This window comes from Lycium ferocissimum, chromosome 10 (assembly GCF_029784015.1).
Source record: "Lycium ferocissimum isolate CSIRO_LF1 chromosome 10, AGI_CSIRO_Lferr_CH_V1, whole genome shotgun sequence".
NCBI lineage: Eukaryota > Viridiplantae > Streptophyta > Magnoliopsida > Solanales > Solanaceae > Lycium > Lycium ferocissimum.
In genome coordinates this window covers 46,830,808-46,849,343 of record NC_081351.1, presented here as the reverse complement: position 1 = coordinate 46,849,343, position 18,536 = coordinate 46,830,808, and the positions used below count along the sequence as shown (strand labels likewise).

Sequence of the window (18,536 nt, the reverse complement as noted above, 5' to 3'; positions counted from 1 at the left end):
CTCCAGATGCACCTGTTAGGTGTGAAACCGTGGTGAATGAAGGTGTTAAAAAGGGGATGAGGTAGACCTAAAATCAATTAGAAGGAAGCTGTCTCGAAAGACCTACAATCTTCTAGAGTCCATGCGGACCTAGCGACAAACAGGGCATAATGGATGAAAAAGATTTATATAGGGATACAAATTAGTTGAGGATATATTTCAGTCATGTTGCACGTGTAGTTTAGGTCCTATGTTTTCTATATATATATATATATATATATAATATGAGTTTGAGATGAGCTTAAAAAGAGTGACATGGTTAGTGAGGATTCATACAGCTGATCCCTACTTACTTGTGTTGTGGTATAGTTGTTGTTGTTGTGTTGAAAGGTTTACTTACATCTTATATTGGTTTGTATTTAAAGAGATATTTTTGAACTTTATATTTTAATGTTCATTTTAAAATTGTGAGAGCCCCCTCTATATTTCAAGATATTGGCGTTTTTGACTTATTGAAACTTGTGAAAGATGTCTTAATATGCAAGTAACATCTGTGGATAAGGGAATTAGTCAGGTAACATGGGTAGATTAATAAGTTATCATTCGAGTCGTCGTTGGAGATTGATGCTTATTCAACATGTTAAAGCACTGCAGGCGATCAAAAAGATATTGGGAAACACCTATTGCTCCCTTTTCATCCAAGGTTTACATAATCTTGTGAAAAGTATTTGCTGTCGTGTGTATTCGGTCCTGCCTGGTTCCCTTCTCCTCATCTCAAAGACCCCTTAAACTCAATGCTGATGTACTGCTTTTTGATGTACATATATTTTACCTGTTTTTATTTTTGCATTAAAATTTGATTGTACAAGAAAATCTGAACTTGTATCTTTAATTTCAGTGGTGCTGTTCCTCTCTCAGGATTATTCAGTATTCTCCATTTTACTGCAACATGTCCTACGTTTATTAGATTTTTAATATATATACTCCTGCTGAAGTTCATCTGTCTTTTTGTTTGGGAAATACTTAAACAAGAACGGCATTGTAGGCATTGATATTGTGGTATCCACCAAACTCCTTATCTTTTAATGTGTACTTCTCCTGGCTTGCAGAATTCAGGTTCTTGAAAAGACTGATACTTGTCCATGGACGTTACTCTTATAATAGGACAGCATTTCTATCCCAATATTCCTTCTACAAATCCCTCCTAATATGCTTCATCCAGATTTTGTAAGTGCTAGACTGTTTTTTGTTGAGTGCCTCTCGACAACTTTAATTACACATCTTGTACTAACATTACCATACGTACCAGCTTCTCATTCATTTCAGGTGTTTCTGGAACAAGCCTTTTCAATTCTGTTAGTTTGATGGCTTATAATGTTTTCTACACCAGTGTTCCTGTTCTAGTCAGTGTCCTTGACAAAGATCTCAGTGAAAGAACAGTAATGCAGCATCCACAAATACTGTTCTATTGCCAAGCAGGAAGGTTTGAGATTTGTGCTCATTAAGTCTTTTGTATCTTAACTACTGTAGTTGCTTTTCATCTGTTTCAAAAGTCGCAGTTGGATTATAGCTTTAATTTTGTGTCACTTAGTTTTATTGGATTTGCTGCTAAAATATCGGTATTAAACCCGAGACTCCCAGCAGATGGCCAGTGGTCCAAAGAAACGAAAGAAGCAGTTACGTTTTCATATGATCTCCTCTTATAGATAGACTTAAAAATTGAGCAGTGTTCTTTTTGTAGCACTTCACCCCTCTTTTAATTTATTCTTTTATTTTTTCTGAAATTGAGTCAACAAAGAAATATTATTGATTTAATATGTTCTTTGATAAACTAACCTCACTGTTTCATTTAACTCATCTTCTGAACAGGCTTCTTAATCCAAGCACATTTGCTGGATGGTTTGGCCGCTCTCTCTTTCATGTGAGTACTGTTCGGTTCAAATTTCTAATGTCATTCAGCAGAGTCCTTAGAACTGCACATCTATTTTTTTTAGCATTGGATTTGCAGTCTCTGAATATTTTGCAAGTCATGGAAGAACATGGACTTAGGTGTAGCCAGTTAATTTTCATATCTGATTAATTAGTTACTTATCCTGGAAGTTTCCACTTTCAATTTACTTTAACTGCTCCCTCCCTGCAAAAGTTTACCTCCTTCTTCTCTATCTAGTTCAAAATACTTCATATATTTCCTTAAGTTTCTCCGTTTCCAAGAATTCTAATCAACTCGAATTGACACTATGTGAATGGTTCTGATCTTGATATGACATCTTCAGTGGGAACTCAGCTTCTTTAACATTTCAAAATAATTTGACTCTTCACCAACTCTAATCTAGGCGAACTTTCTTGTATTGGTCTTTGAGCCAGTTGAAGGTTTATCACATGGAGGGATTACATTTTCTATATAATGCATATTATACAGAAGCATAAAGTAGTTTCCATCTCTTATTTCTCAAATCTAATTGTAGATCAAACTGTTAAACTTTCATCAATTAACTTTAATAGTACAATTTCAGGAGCAAAATAAACGCGAGCTTCAAATCAAAGAATAACTATTTTGGGGTTTGTGCACATATTCAGTTGCAGTTCTCTTTTAATATGAATGGTCATTATAGGGACCCATACAAAAAGTTGTTATCAAAAGTTTTCTTGATATGTCAAAGAAGGAAACAAAAAGCAGAACTGTTTCATATCTGGGATATATTATTCTGATCTCTCTGATGGTGGCTTGGATCTTGATTTGTGGGGCTTTCCTAGAGAATGAAGTAGGCTTATTCTGATGAGTATTCATCTGCGAATTAAACTATGGTTGTGCTGATCTCTTGCTGTAACACAAGAAGTTTGCTCAATAATATCTGCCACATTTTTAGAGCCTGCTGAAATGGCTTGTTGCCTTAATGAAGCTGAATTGGAATGCATGGAGAAGTAATGTGTCATTGTTGGGACAGATTTTTTGGAGTCTAAATTCCTTCACTCATTTTGTGATCAATTTAAGCATGCCTTTCTTTTTACGTTTTTTTTGTACATTGGGTGTTGTGATTTTTATTGTCTTTTTAGAGACTGCTAGATATAGTTAACCTCATTTTGTTTCACTGAAAAGCTGGGATATTTTTTTGGGACATATTATTGGTATTTGCCTGTATACAACTTATTGGAGGGAATTATTAGTTGCTTAATAGTTGGTTATGTCCTCTGTTACCTGATTCTAGTAGTCTCTGATAAATCTAGTTTTAATATATTGCCATAATGATTGAAGGTGTTTTTTTCAGGCTATTGTTGTCTTTGTCATCACCATTCATGCATATGCTTTTGAGAAAAGTGAGATGGAAGAAGCATCCATGGTGGCACTTTCCGGATGTATTTGGTTGCAGGCATTTGTTGTAGCACTGGAAACAAAGTAAGTTTCTATGTTCTAAATTTCACTACCTTATCCACAGATTCTTTCCTCCAGAGCTTGAGTAGGGAAGAGGATTCTGACTGCCACAGGTTGACAGATAAGTGAGAAGGATCCTTCAAAATAGTTGGGAATTTTAATTGGTCCTTGGTTTCTGGCTGGTTTTCAAGCCCATGTAAGTCTCATGTCAGCAGCCTAGGGTATCTTTGAAAACCTCACTTTCTTCCCAATAAAAAGAACTACATAGGAACTGACACAAAGAAAAGGGAAAAAACGTCTTACCATCGTCGTTGCTACCCTATGCTTGTGGTTGTGTCAACCTCTGGAATCTTTCTGTCTGACCTCTAGGTCCTATACTTATTTCTTTTGAACTCTGATGAGGAAGAAAGTACACCAATGAAATCTAAGCTGGGGCAACGGAGTTGTATTAGGATTACGCATCGTGATATATCTGTGCTGGACAGAGAGGTCTGAGGTGGGAGCAGTATGGGAAGTTTCTGATGGTGATTTTTGTGAGAAAATAAGAGACGAGGTTTATGGGTGGCAGATGATTCGATGAATACAAGATACACCTTATAGGTGCTAACTACAATACACATAGTATTTATTTAATGTGGGAGAATATTTTACTTAAGAACGTGACATTCCGAATATTTTAACTCCTATGCTTTAACATGACACTCGATGACAAATTAGAGAAATCAATTTGAGTTTGCTTTGTTTTGAACAGAGTCTCAAGACATACTTCCTCCCTCCCAATTTATGTGGCGGCACTTGATTGGGCACAGAGCTTGAGAAGTTACAGAAGACTTTACAATATATATGGAAAATACGGGGAGTATCCTTTCAAATGAGTGGTGGTGAGAGTTCCACATGTCTTTTTAGTTTAAATGAGTGATGGTGAGGGTTCCAACAAGTCATATCATTAAGGATAAAAATGGGATGTTAAGATTAGGTAGTTTCTAAAAAAAAGGTGTCATTCTTTTTGGGACAGACTAAAAAGAGAAGTATGTCACATAAAATGGGAGAGAGTAGTTAAGTAAAGATAAGTGTACTCTCTCTTAAAGGATAAACTTTTAAACGAGGTGGTGACACAATTCAACATGGTATTGGAGATAGCAGAGGTCTTGGGTTCAAGCTACTCTTATCAAAAAGATTTTTTCACGTGTTTGATTCATGAAAAATAACCAGATCCATAAATGAGAAGACGTGTCATGGTTAAATAAATTTGAAGTGTACTCTCTCTAGCAGCTTAAGCTTTTAGATGAGCTAGTCACACAACTCAACCTATAGAAGAGTAGTCAAAAGCGAAAAATCAACAAAGAGGCCAAAGTTTGTTGAGGCTTTGAGCGACAAAACACAATTAAAGCTTTGATTATTGTGCAAAGCACCAACAACAACAACATACCCAGTATAATCCCACCAAAGTGGGGTACGGGGAGGGTAGGTGTGGCGGACCTTACCCCCTCGCTTTTTTTTTTTTTTTTTTTTTTTTGATAACATGGGAACCCGTAGCCGCGTACCCTTCGGGTGCGCACGGGGTAAACCCGGCTCTGTGCAATAGCTCGCAAACCACAGAGAGATAACCGCACTAGACAAGTCCCGTGCGACGAGCTCGACCCGGAGGCAAATCCCCCTGTTGTTGTAGGCGGGGGTTTCGAACCCCGAGACCTCCATTATGAAAGCCCCATGCTCAACCAATCGAGCCACCCTTGCGGGTTCTTACCCACCTTTTGACGGTAGGAGGAGGCATTTCGATAGACCCTCGACAAGAGAGATGAAAAAGCATCAGTAATAATAAGCAGTAATAGCAGCAAGATAATAGGACGACGTAGCAAAAGAAAAAAAGTAATTGGGGTGAGAGAGGCTCGAAGTCTCGACCTCAGGATTATTTATTGTGCAAAGCACCGATTGAGAAAAAAAAAATGCAATACAAGAAAATGTAATATAAGCACAATTAATGTTAAAGACCATTTTAAATTTCTAATATAGATGAAACGATATAGTTATAAGTTTTTAGTAGCTAATTTGTTTCTAATGAATATCTAAATTCTTATTATGAAATACTAGAAGTTTAGTCATGACGGTTTCTTAACAACTACTGGATCACTTTGTCAATTTTTTTCCCGACAATGGTAACATTGACTTTGTCAATTATATTTATCATCTATTGTCTTGGTCTTAAAGACAGAGCTCATCAGTGAAGATGTGCGCATCTTAGGACCTTTACTGTACACCAAAGATACCAACTAGGCGAGCAAAGCACAGAATCTGGGATTCATCAAGTTTCAGGGCGTAAATGTACTTTAAGCAAACTTTTTTTACAATGCTGACATATAGGAAGTAGATAAAATCCCCAAAATAGTCTTCGGTGAACATGCTGGAAAGTCACTGGGAAGGTTTTGGTTGTAGAAATTTGTTTGGAAAAGTTTTTGTTGCCTGATCTCACAGAAAATGTTTCAGCTGTTAGATCATGTCGGACAAATTTCAGTCGCAAAATATTGCTGAAATAGCGGCCGAAAGATGCAGGTGCCTTTGTAATAGTCATCCAAGAGAGGGGTGGTGCCACTGGGTAAGAAACACGCGAAGAAAGGTGTGGTTATGCCGGCAAAGGAATTAAGAATACTTCAATTAAGCAAAAGATATGAAGTAAAACCATGTCAATTCAAGTTCAGAAATCATTTTTAAATTTCTGCTGCGGTGGCAAAGATACGATTTTTAGTTTCTAAGTCAGATTTTAGGGTCAAAGTTTTCTAAATTCCAAACTTGTAATTCCTAATCACTAATATACTTATCCATAATGTATCGACCGTGACAACATTTCTTGTTCAGTGTCATTCTATTTAAGATAGAGCACCACTTAAGCAAGGTGGATCTCTAAATACCTACACCGCACCTAGCTAGTCTCTCAGGTTAATATTCCTCAAGCATGCCATTAACAATACTGATGATGACTTGGATGGAAAGGTGAAAGGGGAAGGGTGAAGCTAGTGGGCCTGGCCGAAGATTGGGGTGGCAACGATGGAGACTGATAGTCTAAGATCATCGCTATTTTTGCTGTAATTGTTACCACTATTATTTTGATAAGTCCTCTTGAAGGGTCGTCTTTTTTCCTTTTTTCTGCTGGTCTATTGTTTGATCCTTCTCTAACTTTGCCTCCAGACATTAGGATAGTCACATGAGGCTAATTTGCAACTGGAAAGTATTCTGAATTGGTTGGTGGTGAGTGTATGGACCACGTTCATAAAATAAGGATCCAATTGCCTCTCGTATATTTGAGACCCTAAATGTGATTTTTCTAAACTCAAAACTAAGTTATGCCTATGAAGGATAAAGTTTGGCTGACAACCAGTGAAAGCAGAAATGAGTAAATTTCTTGATAGTATCATTTTCACCTCCCTCGTGAGTTACTATATAAATCATTGTTTAGTTGGACAAAATGTATGTGTATTAGTGCTTGCAATGTAATGGTACTATGCCATACTGGTCTTAAATCTCTAGGGAACTAAATCTGTCTCAATGTTTACAGCTCATTCACAATATTGCAACATATTGCCATATGGGGAAATCTTGTTGCTTTCTATGTCATCAATTGGATTGTCAGTGCCTTCCCATCCTCCGGCCTCTATACAATAATGTTTCGCTTATGTAGACAGCCCTCATACTGGATTACTATATTTGTAAGTGAACTTTTTCTGTCTTCTTTTTTCAGGTAGTGCTCAAATCCTTTATAGATATCATGATGTTTTGAAAGTGATTGTCTAGTGTTCACAATTCTAAAAGGTCTTTTTCATAACTAATTTAGAATGTACTTAACCCTATCGTTCGTATACTTTCTGAATTTGAAGCTCTCTTTGGATTGGATTTTTACTTTTATAACCATGATGAACATGCTTAACAAAAACACAGTTAAGGAGTCGAGATAATGCTTCAGAATAGTTGGTCCATCCAATTTTTTTAAATGGAATGTGGCTGGGCAGAAAGCTTTAGGAGATGACTTGCTATTACACCAGCAGTTTAGAAGAAATATTTGTCGTTTGGTACTTCATTTGATTGGAGAAGCATTACCCAAGGGTTGATTTTTCAAATTGTTGAATGAACCCAAATTCTTTTAACACTTAAAAATGTAAATAATAGGCTGAGTTTAAAATAATTTAAAATGTCTGGAAAGAATGTGTCACGTTACTTGAGAGTTGGGACAGGTGTAGTTAGCCTTCAGATTGTTCTGGGTTGATATCATTCTTTCATCATCTTACCTTGTTGATCCAGACATATGTCAGTATGATAGGGCATTTAACGAATAGTGAAGCTGTGATTTTGTAAAGTCTTTGTTGTTTAAATATCGATCCGTTATCACTAATGCTAGAAAGTGTAATGCCTATGAAAGTCAATGCTTCTGCAAATTTGATTACAAATTGACCGAAAAAATAATCTTTATTTACTCGTTTTCTATATGCTAAAGGTGATAAGGTGCTCCTAATTGTTAAATAATATGCTTTGTTGCATCTAATCTAATTAGATGGGATGCTCCTTTTTAGCCATTATTTTACCAGAGGAACTAATTTTTTGATTCCCTCTTTTAGCAGCAGTTATACTACATCAGAACTTATTCTGGTTTCACTTCCCATTTCAGATTATTGTTGCAGCTGGCATGGGTCCCGTGCTAGCTTTGAAGTACTTCAGGTATACCTACAGATCTAGTAAAATTAACATACTTCAGCAGGCCGAACGTATGGGAGGACCTATATTGTCCCTGGGTAACATAGAGCCTCAGTCGAGATCTTTGGATAAAGATATTTCTCCTTTATCAATTTCTCAACCCAAGAACCGTACTTCTGTCTATGAACCACTGCTCTCAGATTCTCCTAGTGCCACAAGACGTTCTTTTGGACCAGGAGCTCCGTTTGATTTCTTTCAGTCCCAAGCTCGGCTCTCTTCAAATTATACAAGAAACTGCAAGGACAACTAATATTGACATGCAGAATTATACAGATCACATGTAGAAAAGAGAATACACCGAGGACACTAACTACTGATCCGTTCTTTTCAAGTGAGCATTTTATTCTACACTTCAAACTGCCAATATTGAGCTCAGGAGCCACTGCATCTGGCAGCTTATACTGTTCGCAAGGTATGGCGATGCAACAGTGTGGCATGATGTTAATTCTTGTTTATTGGAGGAAACAGTGAAACATTTCACAGATTCCGACACCCCATTTACAGGGTGATATTAATTTACATAATCTACTCAATTTGTATGGAATCAGACACAGATATCCGTTACAGAAATATACCCAGCATCATTTTCACATTTTTGTTTCTTAGGGGTTGATGCTATTGACTGGATTTGTATAATATATAAGGACAGCCATGGGCTGGAAACCTCTACTTTAGAAAACAAAGTTCCTGTTTCTCAATGGCAGTGATGTTCTTAAGTCAGATTGGCAATGGTAATGCTGGCACAGAGATCTTTCGCTTTTGTTGAAATGTTTATCTTTGGATAGATATTCCGTGGGACCTGTGGGTGATCTTTCTCACATTGCACTAGTATAACAGGGATGGAAAGTTAATATAGACGTAAGAACAAGAAATGTTGTATTTGTTATTGCTACAATTTTTCCAGAATAAGTAGTAATTATGGAATACTCAAATCTTTTTAGTTGCAGTAGAGTTCAATATTTAGGTGGAGGGGTCTATTACTTTGTTTATGCGGTTACTTAAAGCTTTATGATAATTGAAATTTATGAGATACGTGCAATTGTTATAAAGTACTCGTAGAAATGAAAAGTGAAAATGAGAAAGAAGATTGATAGTCGCGGATGTTCTTCTTCTTCTTCTTCTTCTTCTTCTTTTTTTGTTATTTTTTTTTTTTAAGAGTATTTGTATTACAATCTTTTATGAGGTCTCGAGATTGGGCGATGATGACCTATTTAGAGGTGTGGAAGGGGTCCCAACTTATCCATGTGTAGTTAAATGTTGGCTTAAGTTATCGACCGCTCCTTAAAAATTTGTTCACAGAATTCACTTAGACACTCCAGAGAGAGAGAGAGAGAGAGAGACTGGGCCTTATACTTATTATATATATATATATATATATATATATGAGCCCCCCCAGACACTCCAATCCAGCGCTATTCTTAATGGCGCAGGCGGAGTAAGTCTCCTTTTTGTCCGAAACCATATATTTGTATTAAAAAATTTGTCAAATATGTACAAATAATTAATTAAGAACCTAGTAACTTTAAAGAATTAGAACTCCGAACCCACAAGCATCGAATCCTGGCTCCGCCTCTGCTTATTAGACACTTTTACTATTGAAAAACCGTTCTTATTGTGATTGTGATATGTAGGCTCCGGCAACTTATGTGTTATATAGCAAGATGGTGTTTAGGGGTGTACATGGACCGGGTTGGTTCGGGTTTTTCAACTGCTAAACCAATTTTGTCGGGTTTTTAAATTTACAAACCAAACCAAACCAATAGTCGGATTTTTTTCTCGGTTTGACTCGGATTGTCGGTTTGGTACTATTTGTTGGTTTTCTTTTACACCCTAATGGTGTTGAGAGGTGTTTGGCAGCTCAGAAAGATGATATAGTCAGGTGTTAACTATTGTGCTTCGGGTGGAAGTAGCAGAGGGCTCTGTGCTGAAGTAAGGTTAACTTAATATGTTTTCTCTAACACATATTGCATTCCTTTAGTATCAATTACAGTCTCTGTAGCTTATTTTTCCTCTTAAATTATAGTGTGTTGATGACATGAACACCCTATTATCGCTTCTATGTAAAGGGAAGTAAGAACATTTCGAAAATTAGTGGGTTTTATCTGGATTTGACTCTTCCAGGCATGTTGCACATTTTGAATTGAGTGGCTTTGCAAATTCTACTTCATTTGTAGATTATCGTTCATTTGACTTGATCATTAATTTTGAAAAGCACAAAGGTTTTTTTTTTTTTTTTGATGACCAAGAATTATGATCGAGAATTTTGGGCAAAGTTTAACTTGACAGAGCTTATTTCTTCATTAAACTAATGACGCTTTTCTTCAACGGTCCCTAAAATAATGACACTTTTTTTATAATATATCCTTTGGTTGTTAGCGGTCCTTTCTTCAATGATTTTTAAATCAAAAACTTAATGTTTTATGATTCTATATAGATTTGGGGCTCCAAGAAATTTGCATCTCATATGTATTTGTTTTTAATGATCTATTTTTATTTTTTTAAAGTTTAGTTTCAAATTCAATGCCAATTAGAGTTGGGGCTCCACTAGAGAGCACTTGCCATGTTATTTTCATTGTTCAAAACCTTCACAACACGTTTTCAATTTTTGATCGGTTCCCTCTCTATCTATCCAAGGGATGGAAGGGCTTTTTCAAAGTGCACCCAATTTGCATACACTAAAGATTCACGTAATTTATAATTAGCTAAATTTAAATATCCTTATTATTGATGTCGTATTTGAAACATGTTTGGTAGCTTTTGCATTTAAAATTTCACATTGCACAACTTTTATAAGTGTCGATATAATCATTGTTTTAAATAGGACATCAATAATAAGGATATTTAAATTTAGCTCTTTAAAAATTACTTGAATCTTCAGTGTATGCAATTTGGGTGCACTTTGAAGTAAGCAAATGACTGCTGAAATCTGAACTCGATCAAGAAACCGAAAACCAAACATAAAAACATGCAAATTCTTTAGTGGAGCCCCAAGTCTATTTGGTATTGAATTTGAAACTAATTTTTTTTTATATATAAAAAAGATATCATTAAAAACAAATACATGAGACTGATTTTTTAACAAGCAATAGGATATATCATATAAACATTAAGTTTGCAATTTAAGTACCTTGAAGAAAGGATCGCCGAAGAAAAGCGTCATTAGTTTAGGGAATGAAAAAATAAGCTTCGACAAGTTAAACCTTGTTCAAGATTCTCGATCATAATTCCTGGTCATGAAAATACTCAACCTTTTCAGTTTAGGACAGACTTTACGAACTTCAAAGTAACGTAACGATTTTCAATAATGAGCAAGCAACTGAGCCTTGGGGCAGACATATCGAGGTATTGAATATAAAATACATGTAATTAAGCTTCAAGATCAAGAGCAATGGAGCTATGATCATTTTTATTTGCAAATATTGATTCGAATGTTATTAGCCTTGATTTGACTTTCACAAGATTCTGAAAACACGATATTGTAGTAATGTTCACATATCTCGATTTTGAATACTTGAATAAGAAAGGAGGCAAAGTATATGATTGTTGCATGATGTTTTGGATGGTGAGTTCATGAACACCTCTGTTACATGTCCAAAGCAACCAAACATCAATATTCAATTTATAATGCTCAGCACTTGAGATGTCAATAACAAACTTGATGATAGGGCCACTGTGGTTCAAGAGGATTTTGTTGACAATAATTTTGTAATCATCAAATGTATTTTCGTTTATCATCTCACAGAATTATTGATCAAGCACAAACACTGGGTGCTTAGATCATATATTAATTACATGACTAAATATTAATAATGTATTTCACTGTCTAAACCAATGCAAAACTAAGAGTAAATATTTAATAATATTGTTACTCCTAGTGTTAGAATTGAATTTCTTTTGTTAGCATTAATATTGATTTGCGCTTTATTTGAGTCACTAATATCTATAAGCTATAAAACTTTTTCGACCATTCAAAATTTTAAGTCAAAGCTTGAAATAATATGTGAAAAGACAAAAACTATGAAAATATTTGAGAAATATTTATAAATTACATTACAAATTAATATTTTTATGTATAAAATATTTCTAAAATTTTTATACATGTAAAGTTTAGTTGATTTAGCTTGACTTTTTAGTTAAAATCAAACCAAAACCAATTATGATCGGTTTTTGACAACACCAAACCAAGTTAAATCAAACCAATAGTAGAATTTTTTTTCTCGATTTGACTCGGATTGGTGGTTTGGTGCGATTTGTCGGTTTTCTTTTACACCCTAATGGTGTTGAGAGGTGTTTGGCAGCTCAGAAAGTTGATATAGTCAGGCGTTAACTATTGTAAAGTCAGTGGAAGTGCAGAGGGCTCTGTGCTGAAGTAAGGTTAACTTAATATGTTTTCTCTAACACATATTGCATTCCTTTAGTATCAGTTACAGTCTCTGTAGCTTATTGTTCCCCTTAAATTACAGTGTGTTACGTTCACATGATGACATGAACACCCTATTATCGCTTCTATGTAAAGAGAACTAAGAACATTTCGAAAATTAGTGGGTTTTATCTGGATTTGACTCTTCCAAGCATGTTGCACATTTTGAATTGAGTAGCTTTGCAAATTCTACTTCATTTGTAGATTATCGTTCATTTGACTTGATCGTTAATTTTGAAAATATATTAAGATTTTTTTTTTTTGTGTTCAAAAGAAGCAGATACTAATAGAATTGTAATGAATCTCCGGCTTTCAAGCAAGCATGTTGACCACAACATGCCAATTTCAAGCTGCTTCCTTTTTGTCCCGTTAAAAATATCACTTTTTTATAATTAGAAATAATTTAATTTTAAATTTCTCATTTTTCCTGAATGAAAATGAACTATAGCCACACAGTATATGCTTTCTCTACATTTATTGCATTCCTTTAGTATCAATTACAATCTCGGTAGCTTATTTCCCCTTAAATTATAGTGTGTTACGTTCACATGATGACATGAACAGCCTATTATCGCTTCTAAGTAAAGGGAAGTAAGTTCATTTAGAAGATTAGTGGGTTTTTATCTGGATTTTACACTTCTAAGCATGTTGCACATTTTGAATTGAGTAGCTTTGCAAATTCTACTTCATTTGTAGATTATCATTCATTTGACTTAATCATTAACTAGAGAATTTGTCTGCGCTTCGCGCGGTCATAAAAATAAATCATTACAATAAAATACTTAAATCTTCTTTAAAAAAAATCCAATTTAGATAAAAGAACAAACTCATGTATATAAGTAAAAAGATATTGATTTCATATAATAAATTAAATCACAATTACAAATCTTTTCCCTTATCTCTATGGCTTCTCTCTTTTTATCCCCAAAAAATAAATAAACATCAAAATGTTATGTGCATCTTTCAGTTAATATTGGCCGTTATTGTGTTCAAAACTTAAATGCAAAGATAAAACAACTCAAAAGTACCTGTTATTAGCATCCACTCTTGAATATGTAAGGCTTTGCATACTAAAAGTTAATATCTTCAGTGTTTTTAAAAACTAAGCAATAAATAAATAGTCAATTTAGCAACATCACTTACCTTTAAAAATTGAAAAATCTTACAATAAATATGACTTGAAAATTAAATCATATTATGTATTATTATAAGAAGAGTTCTTTTCTTACCCCTTCATCTCCAAAATCTCCGTATTCATTAGCCTGGAGGAAAATTTGCTGTCTAAAAAATGAAGATGACGCAATAGTTTAAAAGAAAGAACATATTATTTATGAAAATATTTTCCAAATAAAATAAAACCTTTTGGTATTTAAATGCTTTGAGAAATAAAATGCTTTGAGAGATAATGTTAGTGAAAGCAATAATCAACTATTGTCAACATCCCTATTCGTGGACAATTATCTTTCTTGTGATCACCCACAGAAAAAATAAGGAAAAAAATATTTTCTTGCTTAAAATGATGATGAACAAAGAAGAAATCAAAACCAACAAATCAAAAGGAGCACATATATGATGCATTTGAAGTAAAATTAAGCCGTCTAAATACCTAAATTATATATATATACAAAAAAAGATATTTTAAAAATGTGGTAAATTCAGCAAAGCCATGTATTTTATTTTTGATAGAATATGTGATGCGAGTCACGTAGAGTCGAAGAAGTACCAAAATACATCAATTGCAGTATTTAAATCACCAAGTAACTCATACCCTACAATCGTAGCATTCCATGGATAGGAGTTTTTTCTTTAGGAGAAGGAAAGAAAAAGAAAAGACATAATTTCTCATTTGGATTTTTTCCTCTTTTCCGTAAGCTGCTCAATTATTGCTCATCATCCTTGTGCTTCATTTGTATATAACAAATTTATATATGCAACCAAAGGTGTGAACAACACATAGCCTCAAATCTATATCTATATATAATATAAAGTTAGGCATAGACAAGGTGATGTGGCATGCTACTCTGTAAGCCCTAACATTAAATATTTATCTTTTTTGCTCTTTTTTGACTTTTTTCCCATTTATTTGCTATTTTTAAAAAAGCTAAAGAGTTGCTCCTTTAACTCTCTTAAGTATCTCATAATTATGTTAAATGTGCTACATTTAGCTCTCTCTATACCACTCGGTTATAATGTTAATTCCCTATTCAATTCTATCATAAAATATCAAGAATGAAAAGTATTTTGCGATTTGTAACGTTTTTGATCACTTCTTTGACAGTTTAATTTATCATAATTACCAACAAAGTTATTGCGCTTGTTAATGAAGAACTGAAAAGGCATCTAGGTAGCATATATCAGTCCTATCCTCATTTCATAATTTGTGCACAGAAAGTTTTCTCCCTTTTTTCTGCCTTTATTTTTTCATTGTTAATGTTTTTGTCCTTCATTTGCTTCTTGGTATTCCTATATTCGACTGATCTACAACCCATATTATGTGAGCCTTTTCGTATCCTGATAGGTTTCGTTTTTGTAAATATAATTTTTTTTGTACCTTTTTATGTGAACGGAAATGATTGTACGTTGGTTGAAGGATAAATCACACGAGATAGTAACAATTTGCAAAACGGAGATAAGAGTGTTTTGAGGTGTTTTTTTTTTTGGTGATGCACATTGTGGTAGAATCTCTTCCAATTGTAGGTTGAGTCGGAAGGTAAATCACATGAACTGAAGTTGAAAATCGTTCAAGATAGTTTTTTGTGATGCATTATTGTTTTTTTCCTTAATCTATTTTATTGCGTTCATTTTTAAATGACTTTGAATTTTTGTTAGGTAAACAATTATCGGACGGAAAGGAAATAACTCCACAAGATCTCGAAAAGAAAAAATAAAAAAAAATAACATATATATATATATTGCACTCTTTTAATATGTTGCAAGCTTGTAGTTATAGTTCTAATTGATTTTTAATATAACTATTTGTCTTTTGCTAGGCTTAAAATGCTTATTTTGAATTTTATGAATGATTGTACTAAGTTCTGTTGGATTTGATTATTTTTACGTTGTTTCTTTTTAAACGTAAACCTGCATTTTAATCATCTTTCAAGCCAAAAAAGTACAAGTTGATTTGAGGGATTTTTACATTGTTTAAAATTAAATTAAAAAAGAAGAGAGAAATACATTATAGAAGTATTATTATCTCTACATGCTCCCAAAATAAATGACATATTAGAAAATGTAATTAGTTTTCTTGCTGCAAAAAAAAGGATATTTTTTATATCCATATATAAACAATAAAGGAAAAAAAAAATAAAGAACGAAAACGAGATCCAACTTCCTCGAATCTGCTAAAGGGCTTTTGACGGGTTTTAACTTTTGGATAGGTTGTCTCAACAATTTTGCTTTACATCTGCTATACTTCGCCATGTGGTAGGGGCTATGTATTTATCAAGTTGTGTTTTCTCTTGATTTCATTCTATTGAATTTATAGAGAAAATGTATTGTAATGATCGGAGGAACTAACCAAGATGGTGAGTTTTGGGATTTTCGAATTAATTAGTAAAAGTAGAATAAGAAATTGATTTGGTTAATCAATGAAGTGTATCAATTTTCAAATTTCCAGAGGATTTAAGTGTAATAATATAAGAAGAAGAAAAAAAAAAAAGGAAAATAAAATTTTACAATGTATATTGTGATTTACAACATGTAATATGTTTTGTTAAATATTTAAATATCTAAATTTATTTTTAAGATTAAAATTTGTGTATGCGAACATACAATTGCTTAGATTATAAACCCTTTATAGAAAGAGCATTATATCTGGATGAAAAGTGTAATCTAATCTAAAATAGTGACTGATGCCACTTGACCATAACAAATGTTGTAGAATTATTTTATTGGACACGTAAGATGATAAAATTATGATCTTTGAGATTCCAAAATTATAAGGCTATTTTGTGGGAGAATATAAGAAAATGAAGTATAAAAAAACAAAACAAATCTAGAATCGCGTATGAAATTATAAGAGCAAGGTCACTCGAGAAAGGTTCTCATCAATAGTAACTATTCGAAACACATTGAATCAATGCAATTTACAAGCACGTAATTGTTATTGGTCAATGACAAGTAAATGTGTGCGAGAGAGAGTCTAAGATTTTTCAAAAAGTATTTTTTTTTTTTTTTTTAAATCAAGCATAAACCATGAAAGTAAAAGTAAAAACTTAATCAAGAGTTAGATAAATCTTGAAATTTTACATAAGATTAGTAAAAGGAAAAGGAAAATTTGCTTGATTTAGCTCAAAATGTGTAAAATTAGGAAAGAAGTAACTAAAAATAATTTTTGACCTAACCATTTAGATAAAATTAAATATGAAACAGACATGATTAAATGTTAAGTATTATTTTCAATCTTTGGGAAAAAAAATCAAATATTATGTTGCTAATATTACCGCGCGAAGCGCGGACATATCCACTTGTGATAAGAGAAGCATCCATCTTGGGCAAAAGTTTGCAGGCAAGCCTACTGCAAATAAAGTGACAAAGCTATATAATTTGTTAACATTAGTACATAGTATTAAAGGTCCAATATTAATTACTATTAATGTTAATTAGAGGGAAGGGGAAGAGGTATACTTTTTTTTTTTTGCCAGATTTTCACGTCACGCTACATTATCAATTATACGTATTGCTAATAAATACGAATTAAAGGGAAGTAAATGATAATTATAGGAAAGGGGAAGTAGAGTCTTTAATCTAATCTTTCAAATGACGATTAGGATAGGATTTTATTAGAATGATAATTAATAAGGTGGTTATTTCAGTTTTCCAAATATCTCATAAATGAAACTAAAAGGGATTAAAAGCAAGAAAAATCCAAAAAAAAAAAGAGAGGAGAAAATAGATAGATAAATAGATTATACATTTTCAAATTAAGCTTGTTTAAATATTACATAGTTAGGAATAATTTAAAGTGTATTAAAAAACAATAAGGTAAATTTAAATTAAAATACATAAATTTAAAAAAAAAATACTAATTAGCATACATATATTTGTATACTGAGAAAATAGATCAAATTTTATATAGATGGAATTTAAACTTCTGATTAGCAAAAGTCTTCTTAGGCAATAGAATAGGGTTGAAGAGCTTTCCAAACTTCTCATTATTACTTACAGTCGAGAGTATATGCGTGGAATAATTTTGTTCTCCTTGTAATCAAATTATACATTTAAAATCCGATTCAAAATGTAACAAAATGAGTTTTTTTCGAGTAAATTATACGAACACAATTTTCACGCTTTTTCATTGGGACTAAATTTGAAACTCCCAAATTAGACACAATAAGGTCAATTTTTTTATTCTCAGTCAATTAATTCTATCCGGATCAAATATAATTTCTTGGTTTATTTTTCAAAAACAAAAACTAAACCTCCAGTATGTAGAAACAATGGAAATGAAAGGATCGACTAATTACATACGATGAGGCAATTCCTTCTCGACATTCATATTCTTTAAGAATTTATCAAATCAACATAATCACCCAGCAATGTGAAAAAACAATTAAATCCTTACATAAAATAATAAGTAAAGAAAAAATCAAAGCTTGGAAAATAAAAGGAGCAAATAAACTGTCAAATTAAAATAAAATTAAGCCATCTAACTTTCAAAATGATAAATTAGCAAGACATTTACTCTCAAAATGTTGCAAAAATTGCATTCCAGCATGATATATACCAAGGTTTGGGAAAGTAAATCCTCCATGTAGATGTGTTTTATACTCAGATTGCTCCAAAACTCAATTTAAAGGTAGCAATTAAAAATCATGCACGTTTCCCCTTAATGAATGCAAAAATAAATGCACAGTGAACACGTCTCTTAAGCATGATGTGCACTATAATGGTGAAAGCAAATTAGTAGTTAAGAGGTCTTTTGTAACAGAGATGCAATAAGTAGGATAGATAATGATCAATTTCCACTTATTAATAAAATTGAATAAGAAAATAAAAGAAAAAACCCAAAAAAAAAGGGAAAAA

At 33.0% G+C, this 18,536-nt stretch overlaps 1 protein-coding gene across 3 annotated transcripts in view; it reads left to right on the top strand.

Moving 5' to 3' along the window:
• LOC132034093 (phospholipid-transporting ATPase 2) overlaps nt 1-8,384 on the top strand; it is a 43,965-nt gene extending 35,581 nt beyond the window's left edge. For all 3 annotated transcript variants that reach the window (XM_059424330.1, XM_059424331.1, XM_059424329.1), the window contains exons 20-25: nt 1,089-1,206; nt 1,289-1,462; nt 1,849-1,900; nt 3,246-3,373; nt 6,900-7,050; nt 8,004-8,384. In XM_059424330.1, coding sequence (XP_059280313.1) covers nt 1,089-1,206; nt 1,289-1,462; nt 1,849-1,900; nt 3,246-3,373; nt 6,900-7,050; nt 8,004-8,339 — 959 coding nt within the window. In that variant the 3' untranslated portion in view covers nt 8,340-8,384. The remainder of the gene's footprint in view (nt 1-1,088; nt 1,207-1,288; nt 1,463-1,848; nt 1,901-3,245; nt 3,374-6,899; nt 7,051-8,003) is intronic.
• The last annotated feature ends 10,152 nt before the right edge of the window (nt 8,385-18,536 follow it).